At 33.7% G+C, this 26,367-nt stretch overlaps 2 protein-coding genes and 1 non-coding gene across 3 annotated transcripts in view; 2 read left to right on the forward strand and 1 right to left on the reverse strand.

The window, feature by feature from the left end:
• Positions 1-26,367, forward strand: part of LOC131014806 (uncharacterized) — an 80,438-nt gene that overhangs the window by 25,226 nt on the left and 28,845 nt on the right. The window lies entirely within an intron of this gene.
• On the forward strand, positions 9,223-10,773 carry LOC131014804 (probable cysteine protease RD19D). The gene is made up of 3 exons (XM_057942893.1): positions 9,223-9,728; positions 9,904-10,023; positions 10,109-10,773. The coding sequence occupies exons 1-3, from the start codon at positions 9,255-9,257 to the stop codon at positions 10,628-10,630; spliced, it is 1,116 nt and encodes a 371-aa protein (XP_057798876.1). The 5' UTR covers positions 9,223-9,254; the 3' UTR covers positions 10,631-10,773.
• On the reverse strand, positions 10,930-11,015 carry TRNAY-GUA (transfer RNA tyrosine (anticodon GUA)). The gene is given in 2 exon segments: positions 10,930-10,965; positions 10,979-11,015. It is a non-coding gene; the product is annotated as a tRNA-Tyr (tRNA).

Here is a 26,367-nt window from a genome sequence, read left to right on the forward strand (position 1 = left end):
TGTCAATTTTCTGGTTTATATCATGACCTTATAATTTGGCCAGACAATACATCAATTTTCAATTTAATTGCAATTATAACATGACTTTATAGTTTGGCCAAAAAATACACCAAGTTTCAATTTATTCTCAATTATAACATGACCTTGTAATTAATTTAGTATAATAATATCAAGTTTAATACATTAAATATTTTTAATTTTCTTTTCATCTCACAATATACTATATATAAATACATATATATTTGATAAATATACATCTATATGTAAATAAGAGTATATAATATTATTTACTTTTTAACATAGTTTCTATTATATATGTACGTATTTTTTTTAATTAGTCCTAATATTTTATAATTTCACAATTTAAATAAATAAATACTTATTATGTATATAATATATTAATAGAATATTAAAATCAAATATATATATATATATATATATATATATATATACATATAAAACAAGATATTATATTGATGGCTTAAAAATACATACATATATATATATATATTATGAAATAATTAATCATCTAACTTAATTTTTATAAAAATTAATCAATCAATTAAAAATATTTTATACATAAAAATCTAATATAAATACAATAAATATTAATACATCTATGATGAAAAATAATCTAAATAAGGTCATGTTATAATTGAGAATAAATTGAAATTTGGTGTATTTTCTGGCCAGACTATAAAGTCATGTTATAATTGCAATTAAATTGAAAATTGATGTATTTTTTGGCCAAATTATTAAGTCATGATATAAACCAGAAAATTGACAAAGTATATGTATTTTCTGGCAATAACCCCTTAATTATACTCCCATTATGATCGATTTATTGATTTGGAGGTTAAAAATAGCTAGGGTAAAACTGAAAAAATGTAATTAAAAAAAATACTCATTTTTTTGTTTATAAATTATTTACATAAATGAAAAGGTAATTTGAGCAGAAAAACACAAATTACTAATTCTAGCAATTAACTATTATATCGTGAGAAACTATATTTTTCTCTATAAATTAATGCATTTGAAAAAAAAATCCTTTAATCCCTTTAAAATTTGAACTCAAGTATTGATGATGCATTCATTGTAGATTTTCAATATTTTACATGGACGAGGGTTGTTGATGGTGAGGGGTTTCGGCAATTGAGAAGAATATTAGAAAATGAAAGTTTGGCATTGTTGAAAATCTTTTATTTAAACCAATAAATGTCTGGAAAATCGTCTAAGAGAAACTGAGAAAGTTGAAGAAAAATGGAAACCACAAAGTTTTTTTTTTTTTTTTTGAGGGAAAATAAAAGAAACCACAAAGTCTAAAGCTGAAAAAGGCATGCGCAAATATAATTTTCAGATAATCCAAGAAACAATTGGATGGTTGAAAATTTGAATATGATGAGCAAATACGATAAAGTAAAAAGAAGAATTACATAAATCGTAAGTATCCAATAAGTTGAAATTTCTTACAAAGGTCGCCCTCAATTTATTACTTTTTCAAGGAATATTAATTAATCAAAATAAACATTTTAATTCCCCATAGTCTTTTATTTGTATATGATTGCACTCGATCGACAAATAAGTTTACATCGATAACTACATGCAATTGCCAATAGGCCGTAAATCTACGACGGTCGGTGTCATATATTTCGTTGGACTTGTGTCAGTGTGTGTATACAAATTTATTTATAATTATAATTCAGTATATATATACAATTGATTTTGGCTTGTTCGACAAAATTGGACATTAATTATATACACTACAAAAAAATTCGGGATTACCGGCGGCGATTCCCGCCGGTAAAAAAGAGGCGGCCGCCGGCGATTTCATTACCGGCGGCCCGCTGCCGCCGGTAATAATTTCGTCGGAGATGAGATTGCCGACGGCGAAGCTCAGTCGCCGGAGATTGGCGGCGGCCCTACCGCCGGTATATTTTCTCGGGAAACTCAGGTGGTTTCCTGAACATTTACCGGCGGTTCTCGCCGCCGCTGATTACCGACGGCACGATGCCGCTGGTAATCAGCGGCGGTAGAGATGCCGCCGGTGATCACCACCACCACATCGATGGTCGTCGATGTTGGGAGATTACCGGCGGGCCCGTCCCGCCGCTAATTATCGGCGGCATATTACCGCCGGTAATTAAATAATTATTTTAATTATATAATTATTTATTTTATTTATTTTATTTATTTATTTATCTATTTATTTATCTCCACTAATATTTTCGTATTTATACAATATTTCAAACCTTAGGCGAACTTCCCAGTGGGTCACCCATCTTAGTTGTGCTCTAAGTCAAGCACGCTTAACCTTGAAGTTCCTTTTGAATTGTCCCCAGTAGAGAACACTCGTATAATTGATATATCTATTGCCTATTAAATCATTTAAAGGCTATTTCAATACACAATATATATCATATATTCATAACATTTGAATATGAGGAGATAATATCCAAGTAATGTTGTTAATTACGGACCAGTCTCGTGCCGCCCGTATTTTTATGTCAAATAAATATTTATTTTTTAAATATTTTTTTAATATATACTCCCTCCGTCCCGCCCAAGATGCTACATACTCCCTCCGTCCACGAAATGAGTACCCATATTTCCTTTTTAGTCCGTCCACCAAATGAGTACTCATTTCCTTTTTTGGTAAGTGTACCCCACACATCCCACTCACAATAAAAGTGGGTCCCTTATTCCACTTACACACACTTAATCAATTTCTTAAAACCCGTGTCACCCCCAAATGGGTACTCATTTCGTGGACGGAGGGAGTATTCCTTTTCGGGCCGTCCCAACGAAGATGCTACATTTCTATATTTGGCAAAAATAAGAAATTTTAAACACTTAATTAACACTAATTATTACATTCTCTCTCCTACTTTATCACTTTATTACCTTCTCTTTTTTACTTTATCACTTTATTACTTTCTCTTTCTTACTTTATCACTTTATTATTACACACTTAAAACATTAATCTATAACTCCTTAAATCCCGTGCCGAAAAGCAAATGTAGCGTCTTAGCCGGGACGGAGGGAGTATATTTTTTTACCAATATAGTTTATTAATCATAAGTATTTTAATTTGATAGTTTTAATGTATTTTTGAATTCATTTGCATATATGTCCTTATTTTTATGCTTTTTATGTCGAAACAATATATCTATTTATTAATCAATATGTTATTAATTTTTTTTATCAATCTACGTTATAGAGTATAAGTATTTTCATTTTGTAATTATAATGTATTTTGAATTCTTGCAAATTCTAATTGAAAATAAAAATAAATCAAATACAATAAATTACTTGAATCTAAGAAAATTTCGACAGCATAACCCCACTATCCTAACTACCAAGTGCTCGACTCTACCAGCAACTATAGTGACCATAGTGGTCCTAATTTACTAAACCTATACTAGGTCTACCCGGCCCCCCAATGTCGAAACAATAATAAAATAACATATAAAACAATAAAAAAAAATAAGGTAATAAAATCAAACACAATTATTTGTTGGGAGAAGATCCTTAAGAAATAATCAATTTCTATCCCAAAGGGAGAAGATCCTTAAGAAATTGATTAAATCTATCCCACAATATATAATAACATATCATTTCATCCGAAACAGTAAATCAATTTAAAATTAATCTAATTAACAAATTAATTTCAATTAATCATACTTTAAACATCCTATAAAGTAATTATAGTTAAATCAATTCAAAATTAATCTTATTAGCAAATTAATTTCAATTAATCATACTTTAAACATCCTATAAAGTAATTATAGTTAAATCAATTCAAAATTAATCTAATTAGCAAATTAATTTCAATTAATCATACTTTAAACATACTATAAATTAATTAGAGTTAAATTAATTTTAATCAAACAAATAAATAATAAATAAATAAACAAATAAATAAAAGTCTATTAAAAACGAGAGTGTACCGTGGGAGTCGACGGCGGAACCGTGCGGTGGCAGGAGCGGTGAGGCGGCAGGATTGGCCTGAAATGAGGAGGAGAAAGATGAAGAGGGGGTGAGAGAGAGAGAGAGAGAAGAAAAGGAGGGGCTTACCTTGACGGAGGCGACGACGGCGACCGGCGACGGCGACAGGCGGCAGCAGGGCAGCGGCAGGCAGGGCAGGGGGCAGGGGGGCTGGAGGGGAGGGGGGGTGTTCTGTTCTGGAGGCGAGGGTTAGGGCTTGAAGCCCGATTTTGGGCTTAAAAATTAGCGGCGGCCCATTGCCGCCGCTAAAGCCCGACCCGCATTCTTCATTTACCGGCGGCAATCGTGCCGCCGCTAATCACCGGCGGCAGATGCCGCCGCTATTTGTTAAATATAAAAAAAAAATTAATACCCATTTCCCGACGGCCTTAAAATTTACCGGCGGCGATTTTGCCGCCGGTATTAACGCCAGATATTCAAAAACTATGGGTCGGCAGCTCCGCCGTCGGAAAGCCGCCGATAATCGCCGGCGGCGGAGCGGCCGCCGGTAAATTTCGCCGATAAATCGGCGCTTTTTTGTAGTGATATACTCGCTCAAAATCAATATTTGAATTTGAATCTGTTTGGTATAAATCTTTCAAATGATCGATCAGTATAACTTTTTCTGTAGAATTGCGCAAAATGAAGAATATATTTTTTAGGCTATTATTTTAGGGCAGTTTGTAAAAATAGACCAATTTTTTTTTTACTAGTACAATTATTTTAAATTTCTGTGCCCATGAGCCACAATTGGGCAACTATTTAGGGCCAGATTTGGGGCCGAAATGTAGGTCTAAATGTGAACTATATACACCGAATTTGGCCCAAATGTGCCTAATAACGCCGAAAATTTAAAATAATTAACCTAATTCTACGATTCTAGAAAAAAAAAAAAGTTGACCTATTTTTACAAACTGGCCTAAGATAGTGATCTTAAAAAATTTTAAACTCGGAAAAGGAATATATATTCTACTATGCACCTAGTTTGAGGACCATGACCTATATATATTCTTGATTAGCAATTCGATCGATCCCTCAACAAATTGATAATTTTCCATTAAAAAAAAAATCACTTTGATTTGTTAACCATAAAAAATCATGCATGCACACTTAATTTACATATGTTAGTTTAAATTAGACTTTTAAATAATTTTAATTAATAAAAACTTGTAATATTTCAATATGCACTCTCCCGTGCAACCGGTTGCACCGTGTAATTGGTTTCTGAATTACACTACTTCAACATACAAATGACACTTGAAGAGAAAATGTTCAAGTGTCATTTCCCGAATGAAGTAGTGTCATTTTCGAAATCAATTGCACAGTGCAACCGATTGCACGTACATGAGTATTTGTAATATTTCAATAATGAGATCATCAACCCCACCAACTCAATCATGCTATGGGTGGTGCTTTGATAGCAATATATATCATGGTTGCTCTCCCGGTTAAGATGACATCAATACAGATAGCAAATTTGAAATGTTTTTTCTAAGATCCAAATTTCAAATGCTTGTAATTTAGGTAATTGGGAAAGACAGTTGACCTATTATTGAATGACAAGCAAGATAACTTACACATTGTATGAGTTAGCTAATTTGGGAGGCTTTCCCACAACTATGAAAAACAAAAAGCAATAACATGTTTGGTCTTTTACAAACATAAGTAGCAATCGAAATGAATTCAACTAAACTAAACGAAATCAAGATGAAGAGAAAATGCATGATCTAATTGGAAATTTATACTAATTTGATGCAAAAATCAACATATATTACACAGAAAGATATAGAAATCACATTTCTTCAACTTCTTGCGAGATACTAACTAAAATCACAATTCATCAAATAAATGTTAGGTGATCAAACAATTTGACAATGTAGTTTCTCAATGATAATGAAAGCAGCATAAGCTAATTAAGTAATTATTTTAAAGATTCTTTCCCCAATTTTTTAAAAAATGTATAAAAAGTTATAGATACCAAAGTTTCCTTCTAAACCTAGTTTTGCAAAACTCTCAAGTCTCAATCTAGACGTACGTTACACGTAATGTTTTAAAGTTCGACTACAGAAATAGGTTTCGTTCTATACATATTGGTGATGTGAATGAAAACATTTTGTTCAAATTCATCTTCGTTCGACTAAGTCTCAATACATTTCGTTCAGATTCATAACTTGTTCGCCCACTCTTACAAATAAAGAAATACTATTGAGCTACAATTAATACTTGTATTTGGTACAATGTATTGTAATTGTTTAAGTATTATTCTTTATATTTGTATTTGGTACAATGTATTGTAATTGTTTAAATATTACTCTTTATATTGATAATTAGCTTATAGATAAGCACTTTTTATATATAAAAAAAATTTGTATTATTTATAGCGTGCATCGCACAAGTACAATCCTAGTTTTTTTTTTGTGCATGGCTCAAATAATATTGTTTCAGCCATTTTTTTAATTAAATATGTTCATTTTTTCAGCATCGTTATTTGGGTGAGGATTCCGGCATGCTTTTCCATCCTTTTCAACTTGTTATTTATTAAAAAATTAATGATTAAATCAAAATAATCACTTGGTGCTTAACTTTTTCTTCTCGCAATTATTAGGTCAACAACAACTTCTATAATTATAAATTTTTAATAAGAAATATATGCCATTCAAAATTCCATGAACGTGTATAAATCAGATTAGATTTTGTGCTCTAATTCCCCTAAAAAAATGTGCTTTAGATACCTTTGTTTTGGCTACTTTTGTATGTTCCGAGCAAGCTCTTTAAGTGTGAATTTTCTAATACTCTATTATATTGTTTTCATGCCTCCAACAACCCGTAATAGTGTGACAAACATGATTTTTGTATCTCAATTTCATATGATTTGTTGTCAAATTTCTTCGTATTTTGTTTGTGAATGTGTGTTAGTGTTGAGACTTATGAAGATTTGATGTTGGGATATAGATTTGGTGTGATTTCAAGAAAAATCAAAGAATAGTAGGAGAAATATGAAAGCATGGGGTCAAAGTACTGTTTGATACGAATCCGTGAGCGCAAACGATGGTCAAATCGAAGCTCGGACGAGGGAGAACGAAGCCGAGCAAGTCGACAACGCAGAGAGAAACAAAGCCCACCCAATAGCTGTTCTAAGGGCTGAAAATTATTCATATTTTATATTTTTAATAAGTTCCTATTTTATATAGATTTTTTATTTGAATATTTCTTTCTCTCTCTCTATATATATATTACATCGTCTAATGAGTTAGGTTAATTGGGTCGGGTTAACCACAGTGGGTCGGGAAGGGCAAGGCCTACTAATTATAGATAATTAGTTCAGTTGGGCCGCTTGCCTAAAGCCAACCCCAATTTTGATGGTGGGCCAGGCTTCAAAAATTGGCGGCCCGACCTGAATAGGTTAAATTATTTTTCTTTTTGAATAAATCTTACATTAGATCTGAATTTATTTTTGTACTAATAGTATATTTTAATTTTTTTTAAATACTTTTTAATCTTATGATTAATTTTATATTAATTATACCCTTCATTTATTTTTCTGATTTCAAAAATTTAACGTGGCCTGTTGAATTACCACGGTGTATTTTACTATCTTTTTTAAACTGATGTGACTCAAGTTATATTGTTTTACCCACTAATTAAAAAAAAAAAAAAAAAACATGTCCATTTCGTCAGCATCGCTGTTTGGGTGAGGATTCCGACGTGTTTTTCCATCTTTTCCAGTGTATTTTTTTAAAAATAATGGTTAAAATGAGTCGTTTGAGTCACTTTAATTATAAAAAATTACAAAATACAATGAGAGCCACATTTAACTTTTTGATGCTGAATAATAAGTGCACGGTATAATTAATTGAAAATCAATAATTTATGGTTAATTTAATATTTAAAATTTTAATTATTTTTTAATTGATAACGTGGAGATAATTTGAAATTTAAAGTGTACTTGTTTTATTTTTATTTTCTAAATTTTTACAACAGCATAATAAGAAGATGAAAATGAGTCAGTTCCTGATTAGCCAACACGTGGATAAACCTCTTACACGTGTCGCGCTCAAAAAGAAATAATTCTGCATGAGAGCTGACTACGTTATCTCCGACTACTAGCACTAGCAAACTTCCGCAATTTGCCCGCATACTCTTTTACTTTTATAATATTTATATTTCACCCTATCTACTCATTCATTACTTTTACTTTCATTTCCTAAATAACATATCACCCCAATCAGAATATTAGTAGGATATTTTAATGTACTGGTGTAAGATGCGTTAGATGGTTTTTCTTCACGATATTTTCTTCATATGTCTCGACAAATTAATTAAGAGGTAAATTGAAAAATAATTACATATCTTGTACTCATTTTACATTACATTATTTATGAAATGTTTCAGTTGAGATTGTGTAGGACTCTCTAAAATGACAGGACAAAATGATCTATTCTATAGATGACATTATTGGTAAATAGTAATAGTGTACTTCTTTCGTTCAAGATATAAAAAATTATTTATCTTCGTGGTATGTCCAAAAAAAAGTTTATTCTATTTTTGGATTATAATACTTCATTTATATTTACTTTATATATTTTCATCACTTTCAATAATTATTTTTTTGAATAATTTCACCGTTTTCATTATTAATAACAATATATTTTTACCATTTTCAATACACTTAATAACTTCGTCTTAAAATTCGTTACCACTTATTCTTAGAAAATTTTATTGTGGACCAGAGAGAACAATGTTAACTTTGGTCATGTAAATTGCAACATGATTGTGTGTTGAACTTCCTACAATTAAATGGAAAGTGATCTCAATAACAATATTATATATAGAAGCCTCTCAATAATAATGTTCTAATTAATTCTGTTCAAAAACATTTAAACGATTAAATTTTTTTTATATATAAAAAGTGCGATCAAAAGTTCAATCTTATTAGTTGTCCCTCAATCTTTTCTCCTTCCTAAAAAAGAAGGAAAAATTGTAACTTTCTATATATCTTGCCATTTAAATCTCATAAATTATCATTATATTTATATATGAATAATACCACTGCGGCACTGCCACACCAATTATGGTGTTTAAAGTGAAAATTAGCGGAAAAGTTGTGCGTTATTTTGAATTTGGCTATTTTGAAATTGACCACAGAAAAGAAAAACGAAAAATGAAGAGGGCAAATTTGCAATAAAGTAAAAAGGTGATCGCCAGCCTTTTATCATGCATCAGTTGCAATATATGCAGAGTAAAACCAAGAATCCAAACACACATAAAAAATGAAAGGAGGAGGTCTAACGTACGCAGCAGCGTGTCTCGCAGCCGCACTGTTAACCTGCGCCGTCAGCCTCCGCGCCGACCCCGAGCTCGATCCGAAGATCCTCCAGGTGACCGGTAACCGCCGCAACCACCAGCTCCTCGGCACGGCGGCGGAGGTCCAGTTCAAGAGCTTCGTCCAGGAGTTCGGGAAGGAGTACTCCACTCGCGCGGAGTACCTGCACCGCCTCGGCGTCTTCGCCGAGAACTTGATCAGGGCGGCGGAGCACCAGGTTCTCGACCCCACCGCCAAGCACGGCGTCACGCAGTTCTCCGATCTCTCCCCCGAGGAATTTGAGGGCATGTACATGGGGGTCAGAGGCGCCTCCCCGGAGCCATCCGAGAACGGAGTGGCCGCGGCGGAGATTGATGCGGAGGACTTGCCGGAGAGCTTTGATTGGAGGGAGAGAGGTGCTGTTACTGATGTTAAGATGCAGGTGATCAATTATCGTGTTTCAAATTTAGACAAAAATTAATCTGAATTATTGTACATTTGTACTCTACACTTTTCAATTTTCACTCCAAAAATCTTATTTTAATTTTCTAGCACACAGACTCAGCGTGGGTTAATATAATTGAAATATTGATATTTAAAATAGAGAAATGGCGCAGGGGTCGTGTGGTTCTTGTTGGGCATTTAGCACAACTGGAGCAATCGAAGGAGCAAATTTCATTGCAAGTGGGAAGCTTTTAAATCTTAGCGAGCAACAGTTGGTGGACTGTGATCACGCGGTATATATATATACGCCTCAATTTCATGTTTATGATGGGTTCAAGAATAGTTTAATTAAGCTAATGTGTATGCATATATAATTAGTGTGATGCCAAGGAAAAGAGTGCTTGCGATAACGGATGCTCGGGTGGCTTAATGACGAACGCGTACAAGTACTTGATGGCGGCCGGAGGCATAGAGGAAGAGTCCTCCTACCCTTACACCGCCAAACGCGGCGAATGCAAATTCCGACCAAACAATGTGGCTGTCAAGGTTGCCAACTTCAGCACCATCCCCCTGAATGAGAATCAGATCGCCGCCCACTTGGTGAGCCACGGCCCCCTGGCGGTGGGGCTGAATGCAGTGTTCATGCAAACATACATCGGCGGCGTGTCGTGCCCGCTTATCTGCGGGAAGAGATGGGTGAACCACGGCGTGCTTCTGGTGGGGTACGGGTCGAGAGGGTACTCCATCTTGCGCTTCGGGTACAAGCCTTATTGGATCATCAAGAACTCGTGGGGGAAGCGATGGGGGGAGCAGGGTTATTACCGGCTCTGCCGGGGCCACGGCATGTGCGGGATCAACACCATGGTTTCGGCCGTCGTCACCTCTCCTCTACCTAGCTAATACTACAGCCTTTTGCAAATAATGTGATACTATAAATTATATTTTAGGGCATGCTTAGTTATGATGTAATGGTTTGTTATATGGAAGAACCTCTATACTTGGAACTTATCCTGTCTATTTAATCAAACATGATTACTCAGAAATGGTACTCATCTGATTCAAAATCTCTTTCAGAAGTTTTGATTTCGATTATTCTAAGTTTAAAACTAGACTTGATTATAGGCAACAATAATGAAAATTGAAATGAAATACATAAAAAAAGAAAGTATTGTTTATAAAGTATAAATTATTTTCAAAAATCCGACCTGCCGGATTCGAACCAGCGACCTAAGGATAGCTACAATTACACTACAGTCCTCCGCTCTACCAACTGAGCTAAGGTCGGAAGATATTAAATTCGTACACACTTCAATAATTGTTTATATTAAATTATTAATCATGCGGGTGCGAGTAACAACTCTAGTTATTGTATTCTATCTCTAATTTGTTAAGATAGTTTCATCATGTCATACGACGTCGCTCATCTTTTCAGTAATTACTGGTAAGTCCATTCGTGCATCGCACGGCAAAATTAAAATTAAATAATATTTTAAATAAATTATATAAATATTAAATAGAATCAAAGTATAAATAAATATAAAATATGATTTAAAATAAAATATCAGCTACTCAATAAAATCTCAAATTTAAAAACGTAATTTCCAACTATGTATAAAATGTAATGATAATTATAGTTATTAAATAATTTTAAATTATTTCATAATGAAAATTAATATACACACTATTATTATAGAGTATTCCATATAATAATAATAAATAAATATTTTCATATATATAAATAAAAAATTGTAAAATTTTAACAAAGAGAAAGAAAATAAAATAATTTATAATTCTAATAACCTATTAATTTTAAATTCATTTTTAATGACTTTTATACCATATTAATGATCTTGTTACGAACTTAAACATTATAAGATGCATATTGAATATTTTTTTCATAAATTAAATTTAATAATATTTTAAAAAAAATAAAATTATATAAAAAAGAGATAAAAAAAATAGTTAAGAAGTTGATAGGAAAAGAGAGAGAGAAAAAATAGAGGGAAAAAATGATGGGAAAAAACTCATTTTTTATATATTATATAGACTAGCACACGCCTACTCGTGCGGTGCACGATCAGTATCGAAACTAAACGATAAATATGCATATTAAATATATATAATTTAAATATAAATAAATGTAAGTATAAATATAAATTAAAAATTGAAATTATCCACGACATAATTTCAATAAAAAACATGAATTCGAAAATATATAAATTTTCAATTTTGTATTTTCAATTACCAATTAATTGATTTTCATTGATAATGTGTATAAATATATAAATTCACCATCAAAAGTAAATAGAAATGATAATGAGTATCATTATATATTTATATAATATTCTAAGATGTTCAAAACTATTTATTTGCATATAGTTTAATAGTATATTTTTGGACTGCATATTTAATCATATTTATGTGGTCATTTTGTTTAAATACAAATTCTAAAATAAAGTTCCTATACAAGATCCAAAGAATTGATTTTGCGAAAAGACATGATTCGTTTTCATAATAAAAAATGGTCAATTTATTAAGTTTAATTTTATAAATATTGAATAATGATGTTGCATTATTTTAGTTGGGGTTTCGATTTTAATAAGAAGAAATTTATCTGAAAAATGGTTTCATCGGTGAGCCGTAAGTGCATACATGCCATGTAATTTGAATAAACATGACAACAATTATTTTTATATGCATCAACATTTTTATTTGTCTATTTTACTAATAAATATTTTTTATCAATGCGTTAGCATAAAAAATAAAGGGTTGAACGTGTCATTCATTTTTTAAAAATAAAATGTGGAGTATATGATTTAAGTAAATTTGAATAGACATGCTACTACAAAATTAAACTCTTCAATTTACTTTTATTTTATATTTTAAAGAGAATCAATAATGATTCTCCAATTAATGACGATGAAGTGCAGTCTGTGTAATGGGCAAAATTCGTCAACTTGGCTCAAGCCCAACTAACATTTCAAGCTGGACCAATGGGCCAAGCAACCCGGTCAGTCCAGTCCGACAAACTTCGAACCAACTTGGATCGATAATGCGGCTAGCCCAATTACTTCAGGAAACTTATTCGTCCAACCCGATAAGTCAAATTATACTTATTGTAAGATCAATATGGATTGACCCAGATTGACTATCCCGCTTCAAGCCCAACTTGTCTAAACAGTCAGGCCGAATAATTCACACTCAGCCTAAACCCATCAAGCTAGCTCGTCGATCTGACACGACCCTAAAAAGCCCAATTAGTCAAACAGATCGGTCTGTCTAGCCCGATAACCTATAGATCGACTTGAATCTACAACCAAGCTGGATATATCGCATGCGGCCCAAGGGTTTTTGTCAACCTAGATTGACAAGGTGGTCAGACCCAGCCGTCAAACACTAAAAAACATCTCACAACCGTCAAACCCTAAAACACGTCTCCCACCAAGCTGACGCAGTCAGATGGGTAAATCTTCGTGATCCCGTCCAAATCGCAACAACCTGAGAGATAAGGGCCTTGACGAGGCCAGACTGTAGAAACCCTAGCGGCTGGATGTCCACTATATAAACAGTCCGACTAGGTCATCAAAAGGGGAGACGAAAAATCTTACTTGCTCTCTACTCCTTGAATTCTTTCTACTCCGCCGCCACGCTAATTGCTCTTCCAAGACGGAAATAGCCAACTTGGCCTATCTCCGCCTCCCATATTCCATTATCACAACACACAGTCACCGTTTCCACCCTCCGACGCCGCCTACAGCCTGGAATAACCACGCATTCCAGCCTGTCTTTCTCTCTTATTTCATCATGTTCTTTATTTCACTTCGCTGGCTATTCCGTTACTGACTTGAGCGTCGGAGGCTCTACGGTCGACATATACAGCCCCTCCCGATGCTCAACCTAGGGCTCTTACGTGTTTTTGTGTTAACAGGTTGCTAGTGCCCGATCGATCTGGACGTACAGACGTCATCCTCAATTGTAGATTTTAGCCTCTAAAGTCTGTTGGTAAGACACTTCTCCTCCAACTAATAGGTCAGGGGTTCGAGTCAGCTAGTAGGCTAGAGTGTGAGTGTATTTTTCTTTTCTTTAGGTGTAATAATTTTTTTTAAATGATTCTCCAATTAATGATTTTTCAATTTTTTTTTTGCTTAATAGATAAGTAATTGTCAATCTAATATTAAATTCAATTAAGAAATAATAATAACAAATATGTTAATAAAAATTCATATAAAAACATACTAAAAATTTAATTAATCTAAGTCGTATTTGAAAATCTATTTTAATATATATATATATATATATATATATATATATGAATATAAAATTCACTTAAAAAAATTATGCTTAACCTAAAGAGTTCTAAAATGAATAAATATAAGTTTCATCTTTTCAGTTGCATTAAATTGTTATAATAAAAAAAATAGAAAATATAAAAATTGAATGAAGGAGAAAGAACCGTATAATTAAAAGAAATTAGAAAAGAGAAAGGAGAGATAAAATATGAGAGAGAAAAAACAATAATTTTGTAACTTTAATAGATAATAACATATTCATTTAAATTTATTTTTTATAATTTTTATATCAAATTAAAGATCTTTTCGTTATCTTTAATTTAACATTCATGTTGAATATTTTTTTATTAATCAAAATTGACTATTTTTATAAAAGAGTCAAAACAAAAAAAGAAAAATGAGGAGAGAAAAATTTTGGTGGGAAAAAGTAGTCGTGATACTGCTATTTTATATAATATATAGATATATAGATTGGTATCTTTTTGTCATATTTGGACCATATTAATATACATGTACATCGCAATTTAATGTATGAATAAAGCGAAATTATTTGCTCCAGCGTAATTCATCAAACATTAATTGATAAAATGAATTGAACTCGGTATGTAATCCTCAATACCAGCAAACATAAATTATAAAATTAATGTCCATCCAAAAAAATGAAAATATTAAGAGAATTTTCAAATTTTATGTTGTTGCAGTATTTTTTATTCTTTAGATTAATTACCGTTAACCTCCGGAAGATACGTTTAGAGCATCTCTAGTGGGAGGCGCTAAAAGGTGGCCCCCATCTTAGCGCATCTCTAGTGGGAGGCACTAAAAGGTGGTCCCCATTTTAGCGCATCTCCTCTTTAATGCATTGGCTCTATAAGAGGCGTTATAATCTTCATTTCTATTTAATCTTTTTTTTTGTCTATTTTAAAATTCAACATTTCATTAAAATTAAAATTCAATATTACATTAATTAAAATAAAATACTTAAAATAAAATATAATAATTAAAATTAAAATTAGATTAATTTTTTTATGACTAAACCGGAGCAAAACGAGACCAATTATTTATAGATAATAAAAAAAGAAATAAAAAAAAAGTAATTGGAAAGAGCCGTTGGTTGCCAACTGTAATTAACAAAAAAAAAAACAACAAAAATTCAAAATTCGTAACACACGTCTCACACATATCGTCTACTTGCTCGGCACCTTCCTCCGCGTCCGTCCAGCACGAGTCGGATGAGCACTCCAGCGCGGCCTCCTCTACCTGTGCCGGCTCGGTCCAGCACGAAATTGCTGTCATTGGAGATGTTCTTAGGCATTAGTAGTATACAATTAGTTGACGAAGAGAATAAATATAGCATACTTAACGAGTATTTCATCAAACTAAAATAACAGGTTTTATTGCAAGCTAATTTAGAAACCACAATTATAAATTATTGACTAAGGAAGTTGTCATATATAATGAAACAATTAAATTGATAAGGTAAGGGCAATGTATTAATTTAAAAAATCACACGTAACCCTAGCTACTCCAAACTTGCAAGTTGCATCTACAAATTTCTTCTCAAAAAAAGAGGCAAAAACAACTATAAATAGGCCTCATTCCCACACATTCTAATACATCAAAACCAAAATCACAAAAAAATCACACACACACCAAGTCCTAAAAATGTCTCCGAACCAAGCTCCCGCCTTCATCGTGGTGGCTCTCCTCCTCTTCGCCGCCGCCACTCCTCTGGCCCACGGCCAATTGAATGGGATCACTGTAAACGGCAAACTTTGTTGTACGTCCACCGGAAACTGTCCGGCCGGCGCTACTGGAATTCCCGGAGTGTTGGTGCAGATGAACTGCACATCCCCATTCGCCGGCGGATCAATCACGGTGGGGCAGGGCGTCACCAACGTGAACGGAATCTACAACATTAGTGTTCCCAACGTAATAGCTTCGATAGGCCTTATCCCCTCCATTATCGGCTCAGGCCTACCGTGCGTTGTCTTCGTCAATCTTCCGCTCAACCACACAGTCTGCCCGATCCTATGCTCCGCCACCGGCATCCTCGCCGGCATTCCCACGCTTCTTAACATCGTGTTTTCGCCGGTGCTTGGACTCATTGGGGAATTCGTGGTGTTGTTGCTTATCAACATAAGCGTCTGAGTGCTCACCGATGATATATTAATCTTCTCCTTAAATTTTCCTAATTAATTAATATAAATAAGCAGGAAGCAAGCATGCTCTTGTTGAGTATGTGTGTGTGTGTACGGATGAGCTTATATAATATCTAATGTATACCTCGTTTTATAACCCTTTGTATACGTCTTAGACCGAAATAAAATATGGAGGTTACATGCATCCTGATTTCTTTAATATGGAGAAATGATATATGGCATAAATAAATATTAATTGATTGTGAATAATCACGATTCCAGTAAATAATTATTTAATTAAGATTTGTCGTAACTAAAATCACTATTAATTTACTCTTTTTCAGAAAGGGGACGGTTATAAAAGCATAATCTTATGATAAATCAACTGTAGGATTAATTAGAAAATCAACGGATATGATGGATTCTTAGTTCTCGTTTACATTGGATCCTACATATATGTATGGATCGAGAAGATCAAATGAGAATAGACGTGAGAACTACATATATGTATGGAGAAGATCAAATAAGAATAGATGTAAGAATTAATCTTAACGTTAGATTTGATTAAAGATTAATATTTATCTAGAGAGGACAGATTTTTACTTGGGATTGAATTTCATTATGCAGTCATTATAAGCAGTTTATGCAAGACTATATACTAACTTATATTCTTATTTCCTCCGAAAGATAGCATTTTTAGTACAATTCATATATATATATATATATATATATATATAGGGTGCGGTTATAGTGAGAACCACAATTATGTGAGAACATAAGAATCAATAAAATTACTGCATCTGCTATACAAATTAATGCATCCGCTATTAAATTTAATGCATCCGAAAAAAATAATTTTTTGCTCCCTTCAGGATTCGAACCCAGCATCTGCATCCATCCACCAAGATGATGCATCCACCGTAGATCTTGATGATCGAATGGCTTAAAATGGTTCTCCGTTCTTATTTTATTAGTGGTTCTTATTTGAACCTCTCCCTATATATATATATATATATATATATATATATATAATATAAATATATATGAAAGAGATTATATAGTACCCAAGCCTTAGGTAGTATATATGTAGTACCAATTTTGGACCACATATTTTGTTCATGCGCACTAAGAACACGACACGTGGCAGTTGCCTTCCAAAGCAAAATACACAGAGGGATAAAATATGAATATAAATTTTGGATATTAAAAAAAATAGTAATAGTTTTTTTTTTCATTTATATTATTTTTTATTTTTTTATCTATTTTTTTTTCGCACCGCTCACCACATTGATTATGCTTGTAATTGAACAAACAAATGTATATATATATAAATACAAAATGTATAACTTTGCATACAAAAATGCATTGCATATTTTGCGGCAACACCGATCATGCATATTTTTGTGTGCAAAGTTATGCATATTTATGTGTGTGTGTCTGTGTGTATATATATATATATATATGCACTTTTGTGTACAATATTATGTATATTTGTGCTCAATTACATGTATAATTAAGTTGGCGAGAGGTACCTGACGGGTCGCCTAATAGAATATATTTTTGTGTGCAATATTGTCCATTTTTACATTTACAATTTCTATTACAATTATCACCCACAAATTATTTAATAGCATCACATCACAATTATAGTTAGGTGCTAAATATTTATAAAATAATATATAAATATATTAATGAATTTATGCTTTATTAACGTTTATATTAATTAATTGATTAAATATTAATGTTAATAGTGACATGTCATTTATAATTATAATTAAAAGATTATAAAATGATGAAGAAAAGTTGTGACAAAAATCAAATGGTGAAGTTTTAGATTGTTGATCATGTCAGAGAGAGAATATTTTCTTATTATTATACTATTATTATTCATTTTTATGAATTTATTAGCACCACAATAAACATGCGCGCACGCACGCATATATATATATATATATATATATATATATATATATATATATATAATATTTTTTCTGGACTTTTATGAATTTTCTACATTTTAATATTTACTATGTAACTAAAATCAACATCTTGTTTAAATGATATCAAAATACCATAGATTTAAACATGAGTATCATGAGTCGTCGATAGAAAGAAGAGTGTTTGATCCAATCTACTGGTAATTGAAGAAACTCACTCTTGTATTAATAGATAGCGTAAAAATTACAACAGAAACTGAATCTTCTATTTATATAGGTGAAAGATAACAGAGGTAAATGGGTCAAATTCTATATTTCACGTACATTGCATGTCGTCGTCCAACTCTATATCCTTTTGTTAACAATATTAAAAATAACTAACTAACTAACAACTTTTGTCGGGTATCTTGTCGGTTGTTCAGGCGGCGCCGACTCTTCCTGCCTAGACAGCGTTGACTCTTCACAAATGATCTATGACTTATTTAGGGGTGTGCATTCGGTTATATTGTTCGGTTTTTGTTAAAACCAAATCAAACCATATTTTAATTCGGTTTGGAAAAAAAAATCGAAACCGAACCGAATTAACCGAATAAACCGAACCGAATTAACCGAAATTTTCATAGTTAAAACCGAACCGAACCAAAAAATCGAATTAATCCAAAAAAACCGAAATTTGGAAAAAAAAAATTCCGAATATTAAACTAAAAATAATTTGAAGTTAGATATTATAAAATTATAATTAAAATATTATATATATTATATTATATATATAAAAAACCGAATTAATAAAAAAACCAAAATTTTGAAAAAAAAAATAAAAAATTCCAAAAAAAAAACAAAAAAACTATTAAATTAAAAAAATATTTGAAGTTAGATATTATAAAATTATAATTAAAATATTATATATATATATATATATATATATTATAAATATAATTCAATTTTTCGGTTTTGTTCGGTTTTAAAAAATCCGAACCGAACCGAAAAATCGAAATTTTATGAAAAAATAAACCGAACCGAACCGAAAAATCGAAAAAACTGAACCATATTTTAAAATTTCGATTTGGATCGATTCGGTTATTCGGTTTCAAATTTTTTGCTCACCCCTAAACTTATTAGGGTTAAGTACCAAATACCCCCCAACGTTGGGGCCCCTATCGCGTATAGGACCCTATAGTCAGGGTCCGCGCTGTTTACTACCTCAACGTGGCTAAACCTAAGCAAATCCCCCCTCAAATACCAAATACCCCCCCTGCATTAAGTCACCGTTGGGGGGGTATTTGGTACTTAATACCTGACTATAGGGTCCTATACGCGATAGGGGCCCAACGTTGGGGGGGGGGGGATTTGCTTAGGTTTAGCCACGTTGAGGTAGTAAACAGCGCGGACCCTGACTATAGGGTCCTATACGCGATAGGGACCCCAACGTTGGGGGGGTATTTGGTACTTAACCCAACTTATTATGGTAGCAACAGTGGGTTCATAGGAGTTGACTCTTTTTATTTGGTTTGTGGCAGCTCTGGCAGCTCATCTTTGATACGTGTGCTAATTCCTTGAACTATCTCAATTTTATTATATAACATTTTGCTTCTAATTCATCTGTCTATTTGTTTTTTGTTCAAATAAAAAGCTAAATAAGTGATCAACGTTGATATAGTTATTACTCCTCATCAATTATTTCTATTACAATTAACACCACAAATCATTCAATAACATCACAATTATAGTTAGGTGTTAAATATTTATAAATGATATATAAATTATTAATTAATTTATATTTTTGTAATGTCATAATTAATTGATTGATTAATAAATATTAATGTTAATAGCCACATGTCATTTATAATTATAATTAGGAATTAAGAAAATGTAAATAAATAATAATTGCGAATGAGGAAGGATTGTGAAAATTTCAAATGGTGAAGTTCCATATTGTCATATAGGAGGAAAGAGAATATTTTTTTATTATTAGCACTCGTCTTTTTCACCAACAAATTCTTTTTATGAGCTTATTAGCACCACAATACATATGTCCCCCCCCCCCCCCCCCACAAACATATATATACACACACATACATATATAGGGTTAAGTACCAAATTTTCCTTATCGATGACGTCCCTATCGCATACAGGATCCTATAGTCCGGTTCAAAACTGTTTACTACCTCAACGTGGCAAAATCGCACCAAATACCCCTCACGTTTTAACGGGGGATAACACTGTTAGAATTTTTATTTTATTTTTAATTATGTTCACTCCTTGAACCCAGGCGCCTATCATCCCCCCTCATTCCCGATGGGTTTCTTCCCCAGGAAAAAAGAGCAGTTGAGGAACATCCCTCGCAGATTGAGCTGTTATGACGAGGGGGATGATGTGGTGATGGTAGGTGGGGGAGAAAGCGGACTCAGTGAAGAAGCTGCCGTGGTGGAAGAAGCCATATGTGACTCAAGCGGGCTTGGTGTTGTTTGTCGTGTTGTCGTGTGTGTGCCAAGGGAAGAGAGAGACGACCTTTACAGTCATGAGTTTTCGGACCGGAGAGTAGAGAGATTCTAATTTTTTCTCTAGCTGAGTGTGGAGGTTACGTTTTGATTTACCAGAAGCAGTGATTTACCAGAGGCAAGGCTGAGCGGTGGCGGTGGTGGGGCTAAGCGGGTGGAAGGGGAGGTCAAAGTGGTGGAGATTCAAGGAGAGAGCATAATTAAAAATAAAATAAAATAAAAAATTCTAACGATGTTAACCCCCGTTAAAGCGCGGGAGGTATTTGGTGCGATTTTGCGACGTTTAGGTAGTAAACAACTTTGACCCTGACTATAGGGTCATGTACGCGATAGAGACGTCATCGATAGGGGGAATTATATGTGTGTGTGTGTGTGTGTGTGTGTGTGTGTGTGTAGGGGAGGGCAAAAATAAAAACACTTCTTAAAATATAAAATATAAACTATTTTCAGCCCTTAGATCATCAAGATCTACGGTTGACTCGTAACCCTGTTGGATGAATTCGTGGTCCTGAGTTTGAATCCCAAATGTAGCAAAATTTATTTTTCACAATTCGTAACCCTGTTGGATGAATTCTTACGTGTTCTACATAAAATTCGTACATTGAAAAACGTTTTTATTTTTATTTTAAGAAGTGTTTTCACGGTAGCCCTTCCATATATATATATATGGAAGGGAGAAGATCCATGAAGAATGCTAAATATTTTGAGATTAGAGAATGCGTGAAAAAATAACGAATAAGTCTATAATTTTGATAAATAAATCAATGTATATTTTGACCTAGGTTCGAATCCTGATAGGGGCGAGATTTTCACTATATTTACTGTATTTTACTGAATACATCTGTTCATTAGTAATGTTGATCTGTTCGTAAAAATTTATAGATTTATTTGTTATTCTCCATTCTCTCGAAAAATATAATTCTCTAGGGATCCTATAGGGGTGGGTACCATGAAAACACTCTTAAGTGTATAAAATATGAATAATTTCTCACCCTAGATCTGTACCAGCTTAACGGTTTAGATTGAAAATCTGCATTTTAGATTAATTCGTTTCAAATGTACTGTGAATTCGTAGCATCTTTATTAATAAGGATAATATTGTAATTGAATAAATTTGGCTTTCTCTCACCAACCATGCGGTTCCGAAAATGACTCCCATTTATTATGGAAATAAATTCTGATCTGATCTGAATGCCATTGAGAATTTCACGTGATATTCTGATCTGATTTCCATTTATTATGAAAATTAAATTCTGATTCTGATCTAATAACGTATGAACTAAAGAAATTTTTGGTTACGAATTAAAAGTACTATTGTTATGAACTAAATAAAATTTATTTACGAATTGAAAGTACTTTTGTTACAAATTATATTTTCATGTAACACGGAAAAATTTTCATTCTACGCACGAATTGGAAGTACTTTTATTACGAATTATATTTAATACTTCGCGAGTTTAATTTTTGCTCAAACTGGAAGTAATGTGGTAACCTAGGAAATTTTCAATATAATCACGAATTATAAGTAATGTTGTTACGAATTAGACGTTTGATGATACAGAAATTAATTTATATTACGAATTAACATTTAATACTTTGCGAATTTAAGAACTCATTACCTGGATGATCCATGAGATTATTTGTCGAAAAAGATAGATGAATCCAGAAAACTTTGGTTTCATCGATTATTTACGTTTGATGATACCAAAAAATTTAAGTTATAGGTTATGATGGAGGCGTAAGGTGGCAGACGTGTTTAATGATTAAGGAATATATGGAAGAAAAAAAAATGATCACTAAAACAAATCTTCTTCACGAAAATAAAGATTGAGTAAATTACTAGCTTATCCTCTAGATAATTTTCGTGAATTATTAAAAATATTATTAAGCTAATTTCAAGCCATTAGATCAATCAAGATCTAATGGACAAGATTCATTCATATCTTATACACTTAAAATTGTTTTTATTATAGCCCTCCCATATATATATATATAGGGAGAGGTTCAGGAAAAAACCATAAATAAAAGAAGACCGGAGAACCATTTTCAGCCATTCGATCATTAAGATCTACGGTGGATGCATCATCTTGTTGGATGAATGCAGATCCTGGGTTCGAATCCTGAAGGGAGCATTTATTTTTTTATTTTTTTGAGTGCATTAATTTTAACAGCGGATGCATTAATTTTTACAGTGAATGCATTAGATTTGATGGTTCTCCCGTTCTCACAAATAATGTAGTTCTCTCTAGAACCACACCCTATATTATTAAATTAAGGTTTATTATAAAAGAAAAAGAAAATAGAATCCCTTGAGAGCACAAAACGCAGACTAAGGGCACGAAACTCGAAAAGAGATCGTTAAACTAAGAAACCTGAAGATACTAGCGATCCCATAAATCAGGATAGTCGTCCATTTCATCTGACCAACGTCTATGAACTATATTATTCATTGCACTCATGCTATCACTATAGCTACAATCAACCACAAAGTTACTCGGCTTGTAGCCCATTTCTCCCGCATTCCTGAGGCGACCTTTTATGCTACCTTCCGGAACCGCTTGCATCGGCTCACTTCCCATGCCCTTTCCCGTGCCCTTTGGGCGGCCACGTCCTCGCTTTGTCGTCTTGTCCGAGAGTAATTGCATTCCCTGACTAACCTGCTCCTCTAACCGACAAATGCGACTAGTAATATTGTCCGGGGCAAGAGCGGACAAATCTTTGTTACCTTCATGCAGAACACCCCCGTTTTTGTCCAAATTTGGGTCACTTTCGAGAGCAACAGCTGTGTCGTCAAAAATCGGTCTGTTCAAATCCGCGCCATCCGGAGCCTCCATTTCCAAAGTTTCCTCCACATCCGAGTCTTCCTCGTTAATGACCAAGTCACTATCTTTAATCACATCTTTATCCCCCTGAATTGGAACCATGATTTTTTCCAACGAATCCGGCTGAGATAAATGAATCCCGAAAGACGTTCCAGAAATAGGATCCACGCCCATATCCAAACAAGTATCTGCATTATTCTCCAAATCCAGAGCCTGAAATGCATTTCGCGTCTCGACAGCCTCTTTCTCAAGAACCGGAGCAGCAACCTGTTTTTTTACCGCCTGTTCGGCAACCTTTGACCAAACCGCAGCAGGTTTATCATGATTCTTCCCAAAAGTAGAAGCCAAATGAGCTTTAGGCTTAACCGACACCTTGTTGCCCTTGTTTTCATTATCAGTAGAAGACTCGATAGGAATTACGACATTCTGATCTGCTTCCAGAGCTTCTTTACTGTCCTGGCTGTCCTTCTGCTTAAGCTTTGTACACTTTTCCACCTGATGTCCAGTGATGCGGCAATTCGAGCAAAAGAAAGGCAATTGTTCATAGCTAAACTCAACATAGAAAGGATGTTCACAATCTATAAGCATCGATTCCTGCAATGGCTGAGCGAGATCCAGTTCAATAAGCACACGAATGAAATGGCCGACCTCTCCATAAGCTGATACACCATCAATTTTGATTGGAAAACCAATAATTCTAGCGATTGCTGTTATTACCTCAGGATCCCAAAACTCATTCGGAAGGTAATAAATCCGAACCCAAACTTGACAAATAGAAGAGACTTCCTTGTAGGGATTGAAACATGGCACCCAATCGCGGAGGCGGATGGAACCCGCAGCCAGATCCCAAACAATTTTGGCTTTCGCAAGTTTTTTATCTTCAAGAGTAGAGAATTTCATGGTGAAGAAACCCTTACCCAAAGTGAGAAGCTTCCACTCTGATTGGATACCCCACAAATTGTTGAGTTCAAGTTTCAATTGATGTGTCGCCTGTGGCTTGCTTCCTTTCCGTAGTAACACCCTTCCAATAACAGAGAATTTGAATTCAGCAATACGTTTTTGATACATCTGTTTTGGAATGGTGAGAGAGAACCCATCAGCAAGTTTCTCAGCCTTAAGAGCTGAGAATTTATGCGCCGGTAAATCTGGAGGTCGTTCAACCCGTTTTTGCATGATCGAGGCGTAGGAAATCCTACCCTCTGGTGGCGGCAGCTTTGTGTAGCTAGGCACAGAAGCTGTTCCTTCAGACGGAATTGTAGAGGACAAACAAACCTCGTCAAGTTTCAAATTCCCCTGCTCCAAAATCCTCGGCTGTTGATTTTGTGGTAGGCGAATCTCAGTTGACTTAGATCGAGACCTGTTAAAATTAGAAGATACCATTGGAAGATTGAGGCCCCCTTGTCACGATGGACCTCCGGCGAACTCGAATCCATCACCGGCAGGAGAACGGCAGTAAAGGAGCAGCGGCGACGGAGCTGAGCAGCGGTGGCGAGCGGCTGCGGCGAGGCGGCTGCGTGAAGATCTGCCTTGATGCCTCTTCGATCTTCCTCCGCTGCAATTTAACACTGCGTGTCGTCTCTGCTGGGGAGCCTCTGCTGGACGACAGCAGCGGCTAGGCACCAATTAGCGGCGGGCAGCGGCGAGGAGGCGCGAGCAGCGGCGGCGAAGTCTTCAGCGGCTGGCGGCGTGACTGCCTTTAGGGTCTGCTGGGGGCGACTCTGCTGGAGAGCTCGACAACTCAGCGGCGAGGCACCTATCAGCGGCGAGGAAGCGCGAGCAGCGGCGGCGGTTAGATCTGGTTTTTCCGCCAGATCTTGTTTTTCCAAGAACCACACCCTATATATATATATATATATATATATATATATATATATATATGGAGAGGTCAATCAAGCTCTAATTTCGTTGAAATTCAAACTTAGGTGAAAATTGCAATAAAAATATAAATTCATGTATCTTTTGATTTAATTGAAAGTTCAGGTGAAAATTGCAACTTTTTTCAAAGTTCGTATATTTTTTTGCCATAACCCCTAAATTTTAGTATTAGATACGTCAAATTTTACTTGTTGGAAAATCTGGGGATTCTACAATTAATCAATTACAATGAAAATTCATGATATAATTGTTTTTTTCATTTAATAATTTTTTTTGTTTAATAATTAAGGACATTTTTTTAATAATGGTTTACATTTATACTTAGTATAACCAATATAAGACCAATCAAAATCGATCACCATTATAACACACATAGTTCCTACCATGTAGCTGGTTAATATTTTTCCTGAATTTGTTGTTTATGAATATATGCGTTCCTTATGTACCCAGCCCAATAAGCAAAATCGAGATTGCCAAAGCCTCAAGGCCCATTTATCTCTCGAAAATATTAATTTTGCACTGCTTCCGTCTTATAAGAGTTTGCACTTATTTTTATTTTGAGACGTTCCATAAATTTGTACATTTATTATTTTTGGACACTATCTCACCATCAACTTTTTATTTTTTATCTATATTTTACAGTAAACTGGACTCATTTCTCCACTTACCTAATATTTATTAAAAACTCGTACCGCTAATAATCATACACACTCTTATGAGATGGAGTTAGTATAATATTATGAAATATTCTATCCAACGTGGCTGAAGTAGTCCGTCCATGTGATCACAAAATGACAACGTAGTTCGTTTATGTGGTGCCTCTTATTCGTTCATCATATAATTCATCAATTAAATTTCGTTACATGTCAAAGATAAGTCATCGATTGATATAATACCTCAATGCAATACACTTAGATTTGAAATGAGTAATCAATATACGAATACCGAAGTGTTAAATCAAACCAAAAACAGAAATTATTTATTCATGATTTTCTTCAATCTAAATTTTAGCCCACCCATCTTACTCCGTCTCATTTATAACGACCTATTTTTTTTTTTTTAATTTGCCCTATTTATA

This window comes from Salvia miltiorrhiza, chromosome 3, assembly GCF_028751815.1.
Source record: "Salvia miltiorrhiza cultivar Shanhuang (shh) chromosome 3, IMPLAD_Smil_shh, whole genome shotgun sequence".
In the NCBI taxonomy this organism is placed as follows: Eukaryota; Viridiplantae; Streptophyta; class Magnoliopsida; order Lamiales; family Lamiaceae; genus Salvia; species Salvia miltiorrhiza.

Bases quoted from the DNA above. Each gene is read 5' to 3' on its own strand.
- LOC131014804 (XM_057942893.1), top strand. From the start codon at position 9,255: ATGAAAGGAGGAGGTCTAACGTACGCAGCAGCGTGTCTCGCAGCCGCA. The intron at 9,729-9,903 runs GTGATCAATTAT...GAAATGGCGCAG, and splicing joins TTACTGATGTTAAGATGCAG to GGGTCGTGTGGTTCTTGTTG. The intron at 10,024-10,108 runs GTATATATATAT...ATATATAATTAG, and splicing joins TGGTGGACTGTGATCACGCG to TGTGATGCCAAGGAAAAGAG.